The following is an 11,386-nucleotide window of genomic DNA, read 5'->3' as shown; positions in this document are numbered from 1 at the left end:
AATAAATAATTTAATTTCGGCGATAACTAATAATCGATTGTAAATCCGGCGCCAAAATATCCATTAAAGTCACTAACACTGTTATAATTAAGTTTGTTTATGTGACAGCTTGCAGGAGAAAGCCCATTAGAATTAATTATTCAAAACTGGTTGAATAGTCGTTCGTCTACAGATACCTAAATAAAATTCGTATCACTAAAAATATTGAAGAATCCTGTATAATACTTGACACAGTATTATGTTACTGATGATGACATGTACGAATAAATAAATACCTCGAACGGGTTCGACGGATACTGCGAAAGAATATGCAGAGCAGGTCACTCAATTGTTATAGCGTGATTCACAAACTGGTTCCATTTCAGGACTAAATACACGCAGACAAACGAAGGATTGGGTAGGTACGTATGTTTTCGTTTTAAAATTAAAATCGAAAATAAAACCGATGTAACGGTTAAATTATGAATTATAAAAAAAATATTAATCATACATTATATTATATTTTATTTAATTAACAAAAGGCGAAACGGTTGACCTACTAGCAATAGTGACCAGTGAATATGGTATGTAATTTGAGAAGTCTAACATTTTATACTTTTTAATCAAGCACGGTGTACAGATATTTATTAGAGTTATTACTGTCGTACACAACTTAGCACTTAATACGAATGTATCCACCTTACCTATATATGTAGATAAATGTATTTATTATAATTTATAATTTTGTAGTATCTTGTAACTTATAAACGTTATATATAGGATATCTGCTGCAGTAACGACTAATGACTGTAATTTAGACCTCACTCAATCAAAAACTTAAACGAATCAAATAACATTTAATTTATAGTAATTCAATTCGAGTAATCATATTTATCATTAAACCGTTATTATACTTAATTAAATATTACGTATGTAGCGTCATGTTTTGATGTAAAAATAACCGAAAAATTGGAATATATTTCCATCTCATTTGAGTTTTATATATTGTTAATGACATTACCGTTTCCAGAAACAGATTGGGGAGGCTCTAATTTTATTATTTCTAATCTTTAAAACAATAAATTACACGTTTGAAAAAATGATATAAATTAAAAATCGATTTACGTACACTCACTTCATTTTTTAATATTTCAAAGACAACAGCTAGCGTGAAAATATCATCTCTAATAGTGGATTATACGACAGTATAATATCATTGTTGCAGCGTACCTGATAATTTTGTTATAAAGTTAATATTATAGTCATTATAATTTGAAGAACTAATAATTAAAAAAAATGGATTTCCGGGGAGGGAGGAGATGGCACGTGCCACCAGTAGGTACCCTCTGGCTATGCAACTAATAGACGTATATACGTGTGTAATTGCATTATAGGTATAATACCGAAACTAACGTATTAAGCTTAATAATTATACCACAATATTCCTATAATAAATCATAACGCATTTTTAGAAATAGAATATTGAGTGTATTTTTGTGTTTTTCACAAACTTATACTTAGACATACCTACGAGAAAACGGCGTACTCGGTGTCATAATAGATTATTGTGATTTTTGGATTTCGAATACCGCCATGGACATTTAAGTCCGACCGTATACCTTTTTAAAACATCGAGTAGTAAACAACGGCGTTTAGATACCTGCAGCACTCTTATTATTACGTACAGACACGGCATTTGTAAGTAGGTTACTACCCGATTTCCGCATTCTCCGCAATACGTCACAGACTACTAAATAACTACATAACTACATAACTACTAAAATAACAACTATATTATTATTAATATACAGTTTACCACCCGTACATTTCAATACTATAATAATTTATATGCGTATACGCGGCATAAACGTTATATTTAAATACTCGAATGACGTGTGTCGTGTTGAAAATAATCGGTTTTGTTTCCAAAACCATTGTTTGCAGATTTCGGCCCACGAAAAATCAAAAGTAGCTTCGCTCTAGGACATACGACGGGGCGTGTTTAGCGTATTATTATAATAATATATCGAACGCGTTATTTTTCCGTCACCCAGTTTCCTGTAAACATTGCGATCACCTGATAAGCGGTCCCGTTGTAATCATACGTACTATTTATATTATATATATAGTATTATGAATAATATGCAAAATAATATATAATATTATGCTCGCGTACGGGTACGGTGTGAAACCGATATTAGATTACTGCTCATAACCTTTAGGCTATAGTTCCCGTTGCCAATACGTCGACGACGCCAATAACGTTATATATAAAAAAAAAAAAAAAAAATAGAGTGTATTAATAGGTATGTTAATATGCGAACGGGTACAGGTGAAAGGCCTCCCCCGACTTGAAACGATGATAAACGCGTATAATAATATACCATACAATCGTCCGGGTGATGTCACCCGTGTGACCGTGTGGCGGCGGCGGCGGCGTAAGGTATTCGCGGTCCAAGTTGAAGGTCGCCGCCACAGCCGTTCCCGCAATGCAAATGAAGACAAGGTTCACGACTGCACGCGCGTCGCGTTTATACTCACAAAAAAAAAAAAAAGAATTTTTTTTTTCCCATCTCTCTGCCGGTTTTGCGATCTCAAACGTACGGCTGAATATCAGTCGGGTATCGAATTCACGGGGAAATTAATACAATATATATATATGAGATATGTTATTATCGTTTTATAATACGAAGATGACGGCGATAGAAAAAATGTCCGCGTGCACGTCTACGGTAATGTGTACACACGACTTGCCGCGGCAGACGCCGTCGTAGACGCCAATCAGCGTCAAATGCACGACTACGGAATTCCGTGATCCAACGGAACTTGTTATTTATTTACTCATTCTTTTCAGGAAATCCTCCAGCGTTATCGCGTTTATATTCAACAGACGGCGACATCCGAAGGACCTGCAGCAGCAGTAATCTCGAAGCGAAAAACCTTACCTACGTATTTTCCACACGCTTAACGTGATTTCTATTATACGCACCGATACGATATTTACGTGTGTGCAGTACGAAATTCTAAAAAAATCGTTTTGATATATCTGAGCAGTATATCTATTCGGTGATATTGGTAAACATCACTGTAATAGAAGCTATAAGAAAGGATATAGAAACGGGTAGAACATCATACGATTTGCATTCGGCGATTACGCGGAAGTGATTCGTATAATAAGAATTTCACGAATTTATTTTATTTCCAAGCGATGTTGCTGAATCGTACGAATAATTTACGAATTTTATAAAATTCTTCGCACACCGACACGTGACTTAGTGATACCTGTATTGAAATTAATTTAAATCGTTATATATTTATTATTTACTATATAACATATTTTGTGATGTTTAAAATTATTACGATACTGCAGGTAATGAATATAACTACCTAGTTAATTTTTACTTTTAGACATTATTAGTTCTAAATTATAGATAATAGGATGAATGTTTTGATTTTATAATGAAGTATTTTTTCTTTTTTTTTTAATATCGATGAAAAATGTACGAGCATAAATGCGTTAAAAATTAAACCAACTAGGTTCCTAACTAGTAAAGAATTTCAAAAAATTATTGTTACAATAACTTTTATAAGCTTTTCAGTTAAGTATTTAAATCTCGAAAATTACACATTATTATGTAGTAAAAATTCTTCAACTTTTCTAATTAAACTAAAGATTTAAAGGTTTAATACAAGGTTCTTTATACGTATTAACGAATAACTGCAGATACTTACAATTTTCACAAAATTTTTGGGTATTGCCTATTTGCACCAAATTTTCCTGCTATAAAGTGATTTTACATTATAACAATAATCAATTAAATAAACACATTTTTAACATTTTATTAGTTATAATACAAATTTAACTAAAATCACCAATAACTGTGAATCTTTTCACGCTCGCTTGAATGTACTATCTAAAAAATATTAATTCATTGTAATTAAAAAAAAATATGTTAATTAACACATAATATTGTAGATTAACTTAAAAAATGTAGAAAAACTTAGCATGTTTGATGTGTAATGTAGTTTTGTTTATTGTAAAAAAAAAGTATAATTTAGTATCGATTATTTTATACAGTACTTGTACTACAGTAAAAATGTAATTAATTTATATTTCATTTGATAAATAAAAGTTTTTATTTTTTGCAAATGTGAATCATATACACAAATACGTGACCTATAGCTCAAATAATTTGAATTTATATCGTTCAATGAAAATTTACTAGTTTGTTGTGGCAAATACTGTATCAATACATTGGATGATAATATATTATGTACTTTGATGGTTCATAAAAAAATATTTTCATTACAATACGTGTTCCATTATCACGGTATTTTATTGGCCAATTAATATGTTCACAGATGGATAATGCGCTCGTATGTTTTGACATCTAAGACTATCGATCCAAAGCGTTTTCCTTTTAATACGAGAATCGTCTTCGAGTTTTGAACGCGCTTCTACCAAACCCAAATGACCCGTTCTGGCACAGTGCAATTGGTAATTAAGCGTGTTTAAACTTTCAGTTATGTTTTTTACTTCCGAAAGAAGACTAAAAGAAATAAATATTATTTATTTATATTGCATATTTATTAAAAATATAAACTTGTGTAAATAAGTGTTAATATTGTTTTAGAGTTAATGTAAAATACCTCAGTTGTGCATTATCTTTTACGTTCTCATTCCCCGGACGTTTCAGTCGATTGTCTAACCTTGTTTCGGCAGTTTTTTTGGCCTTTTCTAAATTCGAAATTACACGGAGGAGATCTGCAATTGATTTTTCAGAATCGCCTAATCTTTGAACCACCTAGTAAATTTTAAATCAATGCAAACATATGTATACAATTATAAAAGTTACTAAAATGTAGGTACGAGTATAATACAACCATATTATTATAGACAAATTTTCTAAGTTAAACTTTATTACCTACCAAATAAGTCTAACGTATGCATAAGCCATTAATTAAGCTAAGCATACATTAAATATACCTAAATATTATTATTAAATTTTATTTCTATTTTATAGTCTTATAATAAAGTTGATAAAAAAAATAAATAATAATGATAAAAATAATACTCGTTGATTAAAATAACAAGTGTACAATGACTTATTAGAAATAACAGCCGTGTTAAAATTGAAAACTATCAAAAGATGGGGTCTGAGTAATATAAACACTAGAAGTTCCTTATAAAAGTAAACTAGGAAAAAATGATAATTGTCTCACCTTCAACACAACAAATACCATTGATAAACTCAAAGTTGACGTGCATATGAATAACACAAATTACAAATAACTGTAACGAAATTAGTTTTTAAGCAACGTTATATTAACTTTTATCCATCGAAGCAACGTACTTTTATTACTTTTTAAAAGTAATTTAACCAGATATACTTAATAAGGTTTAAGAGTATTATAAATAATTGACTATTAAAATACGACATTATTGAATAAGGGGTATTCAACTCAAATCACAAACTTAACTAATAAAAGGCTTAATCACTTTAAAATGTAATTATTTATACTTAATTGTACATTAAAATCATGTAACGACAATTGATATTTAATTAATCTCAAAGCTTAAAATAATAATCTTTATAATATATATTTAAAGAATAATAGTTATAATTCAACATAAATTAATACGTATTATTTTACCGAGTTAAAATCATAATAAAAATGTAAACAAATCATTGAAACAACCACTTGAGACAAACATAATTTTATCAGTTACCACTAAGCCTTTAAATATATTTTAATTAATTGCGTTCCAGTTTATAAAATTGCTTTAATTTTAATTTTTTAAACTATTAATTATTTGTTTAATTATGTTAAATAATTATTTTAAATTTAATTAATTTGAAGTTCTGATATTATTCTGTACCCGACCTTAGTTTAAGTAAATAATTAGAGTACATTATTCTGTTACTTAGTTTTGTTGATATATTTTACTTTTTTTTTTTTTTGTAAATTAAGATAGTGTATATTATATATTATATACTTTTTATTTTCTTTAAATGTAAACAAAAATGACTACTAAAAAGTATATTATATTTAATAGTCACTTGTTTTATAATAGATTTAGATTTATTTAGTGAAATTAATTGAAAAATGTGATTACTTTTTGTCTTAACAATTAAATTCAAAAAAAAAATATCTAATACGGATACCTATACGACTATGAGCAATTTGTACCAAAAATGTTATGAGTTCTTTTATTATACAGATTTAAATTAGGAAACTATAAACTCTTAGATGTTATTCGTTTAGTATACTTCGAATCTATTTACATTAAATGATTGATATAAATATAGCTATAATACATACAGATTTGACATTAATCAATAAGTCCATACCAATGGTTATTATATTAACGTGTATTTTAATAAATAATGATAGATACTTTCACCCAAAATTTCATCTTAACAAAATACTAATCTAGAATAAACACACTAAATCAAAAAGACTAACACTTAATGTACGTTTTTGAGTTTGAAACTCTCATTTTTAAAAATAATTTCATAAACTATTAATACAAAAATAAAAATTTGCAAATTACTCCTTGGACTTATCTAAGCTTACGATCTACAACAATGTGACTAAAAAATCGAATATCAACAAAATTCAACCCTATCAAAATACTTCTCTAGAAAAAATAATAAATTCTTAGCTTTTATCATAAATTATAATTTCCTTATCAAATAATCAACAAAAAAGCAAACATTTTATACAATATATTTTAATCTCGCTAGTTACTATAATTCTTTTATAAAAATATTTTTATCTCAAACTTATGAATTCCCCGCCGTAAGTAAAATATTATAAAAAGTTAATTACATAATATATATTATACTCAATATCGGATGGGCCATTAATGTGTTGTTTTTTTAATAAAGTCTTATCACTTCTATAAATTCGTTAATCTAATATTCTTATTTTACATGTGAATATTAATTAAAGATAATGTATTTAATAGTACCTATACAATTAATTTATAATAATTATATTATATAATATATAACAATGTATAATGTAATTTAAGAATGAAATTTTGTTTTGAAATTTTTTAGTTACTTGTTGTAAGTCATTCTCTATTGCTTGTCCAATTTGTTGTGTATCTGATATAAAGCGCGCTAAAGCAATATCAACTGTATCAGCTTGACCTCTTAATCTATTTGCGCTTTTCTTGAGTACATCGTCGACTATTGATCTCAATTGTTTTGATTCATTTGAAACTTGTATAGCTTCTTCATATAAACTTTTAGTCATTGTTTCCCATTCTGGTATTGACAAACAAGTGCTAAAATAAAAATTAAAATAATACATGTAAATATTAACATTTAAAAATTACACAGTTCAAAAGTTTCTGCGCCAATAAAACGATCATACTTTTCAGAATCTTTGATAACATCCGTATGTGACATTATGGTAGGCGCCTGAATATTCAGCCCTAAATTAATAGTATCAATTTGAAATGATTGATGTTTATCACTCCAATTTTTTTCTAGTTGAACCTTTGTATCTTTATTGCGATTTATTTGTACTTCTATTTGGCACAATGTGCGGCAAAATAAATTTCCTATTTCGGTAATTAGTTCTCTTTCCTATTTTTACATTATTATAGAACTTGAGATATCAAAACTGTAACTAAAAATAGAAATAATACTTTAAGAAGTTCTACTTGTCCAGGATCTAGTGTGTGATCCATATCCAATCTAAACGATCGTCGTTCTAAGCACTCCGTAGATATTGAACATATAATATTCAAAGCAATTTGAGCTTTTTGAATTTTTTTTTTACTTAACATAAGTAAATCAATTTCATTACGTATGTTTTCTAAAATTTGAAGCATGTACGTTTTCCATCTATCTATGTTTCTAGCCATACCAGCAATTTTATTGGTACTATCTAACATACATTTATCCACTGAAGCGGATAAAGTGTTTATTGCACGTTGCACATTATACTCAACCCTAAGTTTATATTATTTGATTAGTACATATTAAAATGAGAAAAATTAAAAAATATATATATACGTTTAAATCACAAAATCTTACACATTTGAATGATGATGCCCCTGAACTGATCGTTGTAGAAGATCTTCGTTGTGTTTTTGCCATTCGAGAAACGAACTAAACTTGTTTTCCGTTTCGGGATTATCCGCACAGATATTATGGGTGACACATGGTTTTTCGATGGCTTGGTTGTTTATTTGAGATAAATCATCGGAAATCATATCACACATTGAGAGTTGACGTTTAGGGGTTGAAGTTTTATCCATGATAATGAATTACTTATTTAAAAAACCAATCTAAAAATGTATAAGTAAAATATCTTGATAATATTTTTAAGTATAACAAAATACGATAAATACCTGTACCTGTGGGTCTTGAATTTAAATTAATATTAAATTATTTTAATAGTTATATCAACACTTAATAAAAAATGATCTTTTTATTAGTCTTATTTCGGATTTTCGGAATTAAGCTTCTAAATGGTTAAATTAATACGTTTAATTATCACAATATTATACTCTGCAAGAAGGGAACATTTATGTTTGTATGAAGCATTTCTATAGAAAACGATTCTCGTGTTAAAACGAAAACGTTTTGGATCAGTAGTATTAGATAACTAAATAGGTTAAAGATTTTTCTAAGTATTGTTAACTATTTATTATAATTTATTAGAAATTTTAAATCAATAAAAATGCATTAGCTTATGTTCATTAAAAAAATGTCGAAGAGAACATTTTGAAACACAAAACAACTTACCGATTTAACAGTCAATGGTATCATAGCAACGTAAATATTAAATATTAAGTTATAAGTAGAGACTGGGAGTTATATGCAATACAAATTTGGTAAATATGTAAAGAAAATGGTTAATTAATATACATACATAAACATGCACTAATAATTGTAAAATATGCTCCAAAATGCATCATAAAATTACACTATATAAAAAAAAAAATAGTAATTTTTGTTGTAATCATGTTTTTAGTACAATATAAAATAAAACTAAAATAAATGTTGTACCTTTCAATATCAAATTATTAGGCTAGGTTAACGAAATACTTCAATATAAAGGAAATCATTATTTTTAAACTAATTTAAATACATATTATACAATAAATTAAAAATAAAAAAACAATAAAATAATTTAAACAATTTGTAAATAATAATGAGATATTATGTTCATATTTGCAATGTAGACAAAACAAACAAATACTAATTTTTACAAATTTTTAATAAATTAATAAATTTTAATAATTTCGCTTATTAAATAATTGAAAATATAATTTTAGTAAGTTATTATTAAAAATTCCAATTTCCATAATTAAGAGATCAAATGATTTGATTAGTTATCAAAGTTGTACCAAATATACACATTATATGCATTAATGGAAAAATATACCTCAAAATTAAACACACTCCAAATATGTAATTATTAACAAAACCAAAATGGTCTATAGAATCAGTTAGATTTGAAATACAGACATTTTTAATCTTCAATGTAGTGCATTAACTTAGTATGAATATGTAAATGTATATAATTTTCTAGTTACGAGTATAAGTTATGACTTAATATGGAAAAAAAATAATAAAATGAAAATTGTTGTAAATTAATAATAATTACAATTGAGTGGGTGGGGTTTTAATTGGTTTAAAGCTATAAAACCTATGATTTATAAAAACTGAACGCCCATGATTTTATATGAAAATATAGTTGTCTCTCATACGGTATCTATGGTTCAACAACCCAAACAAATATTTCAGATGTGCTTGTAATATTGCATATCTAATAAACATCGGGGCGTTTTACTATAAGCAATTTAATAATAATAATAGCTATTATAGTGTACCTACTAAATATGAATTACCGATTAGATAAAATATTTTATCATTATACTATAAAGAAAGTATTTTTATTTGTTAATTGTTCTCGAATTATATAATTGTATTAATGCTTTTTATAAATACAATTTTATTCTAAAATTAATGAGATTTAAAAGCATAATTGTCATAATTTATCGTGTTAGTTTCTATCTTCTACAGTCCACGCTATAATAAAATAATCTCAGTGTTTAAATGATATTAATCAATGATGAAATCCAATAAAACATTTAATAAATATTAATGTATTTTTTTTAATTTAATAATTTTTTAAACTTTTTCAAAAGTAATAGTCGAATTGTTTGAATTATATTAATTAAAATCATTGTTAGAATATAATTAATCACACATAATATAATATGAATCAAATATTTAAAAATCAACTCTTTAGATTAAAATAAATTTCTGAAAAAAAATCATTCCGTTATTAACTTGGTTAAAAGTAACTTAACTTTAAATGTATTGTCTAGCCGTAGTCAAGGGTATCAAAATATATTTTTAATTCAAAAATTATAAATTTAAATGTACTATTTTGGTTTGAACAGCCAATTTTTTTTTTGTTTTTTTGTTTTTTTTTTTTAATTAAAATAACACAGAATAATAAATAATTGTAATGATGGGCACCCTTTACATTAAATGACTGGAAAGGGTGTCATCATCAAAATATCAGCGTATACATCTCATTGTATACACATTTGTCACATTTGTGATGAATAGCATTATACTGTGATGTCCTCAAAATAAATAAAAACTGTTCTAACCACTCGGACCATACCCATCGACTATCTGCCGGATTCCTACGACACTGTTCCCGTGTATACCTTTGGCGATGGTCATGTACTAATGTGTAATGAGTGGTTCAATAGAACATGTAAATGCGACGTATATTTATGAGAAATCGCCTACGACCCACCTTAGAATATGTTTATAGAATCGACGGTAAATCAGTTATTATTGTCGACGTATATGAGATGTGACAATGGCTCGGTATTTTGAACGGTCCTGTGCGGTTTGAAGTATTCATCACTGAGTTCTAACTACGACTGGCATACTTAATCTTGAGACTCGAGTAGTTAAGATAGGTTAAAACGCATCCAATAATAATAATAACCAATAGGAAAATACTATAGTAAGTCAGTAGCTCTGATTGGCTGTATGATACGAAACCCTACAGAATACCATGCCAAATGTTGTTGCTTAATAAATAATAATCATTATTATTGTTGTTCATTTAACGAAGTTATAATATTATTATATAATATATTTCCCGGCTGTAAGAATAATGATATTAATGTGAGAAAAAAATTGTTTTTATTATTTATAAGTATATTTATGAGAATTTATCAACACCTTAAATTGTTATAATTTTACGTAGGTAGGTATAAGGTATGTACACTTTATAGCATTATATGATCGAAATAACTATAAGACAAAGAAACAGCTCCACAATTAGCAAACAGCTATCCTCGAAGGCGGAGCACACAGGTGACAGCTAGTAGATTAAATATATATATATA

The 11,386-nt window shown here is 27.2% G+C and overlaps 1 protein-coding gene across 4 annotated transcripts; it reads right to left on the bottom strand.

Annotated features, from left to right (window-relative positions):
• Window positions 1–4,234: 4,234 nt before the first annotated feature.
• On the bottom strand, window positions 4,235–8,748 carry LOC114129890 (tektin-4). Of its 4 annotated transcripts, none has more exons than XM_050199173.1 (7): window positions 8,351–8,748; window positions 8,034–8,287; window positions 7,658–7,949; window positions 7,366–7,580; window positions 7,051–7,276; window positions 4,630–4,784; window positions 4,235–4,529 (listed from the first exon to the last, which is right to left on the bottom strand). In XM_050199173.1, exons 2-7 carry the CDS (start codon window positions 8,255–8,257, stop codon window positions 4,316–4,318), a joined length of 1,326 nt encoding a protein of 441 aa, XP_050055130.1. In that variant the 5' UTR covers window positions 8,258–8,287; window positions 8,351–8,748; the 3' UTR covers window positions 4,235–4,315. The 4 variants fall into 4 exon arrangements, with proteins under 4 accessions (XP_050055130.1, XP_027850546.1, XP_050055129.1 ...); XM_027994745.2 differs by having other exon boundaries at window positions 7,643–7,949; window positions 8,351–8,747; XM_050199172.1 differs by having other exon boundaries at window positions 7,643–7,949; window positions 8,034–8,269; window positions 8,351–8,747.
• Window positions 8,749–11,386: the final 2,638 nt, after the last annotated feature.

Source organism: Aphis gossypii, chromosome 2 (genome assembly GCF_020184175.1).
Source record: "Aphis gossypii isolate Hap1 chromosome 2, ASM2018417v2, whole genome shotgun sequence".
NCBI classification, from domain to species: domain Eukaryota; kingdom Metazoa; phylum Arthropoda; class Insecta; order Hemiptera; family Aphididae; genus Aphis; species Aphis gossypii.
This window is presented reverse-complemented; position numbering and strand designations above follow the sequence as displayed.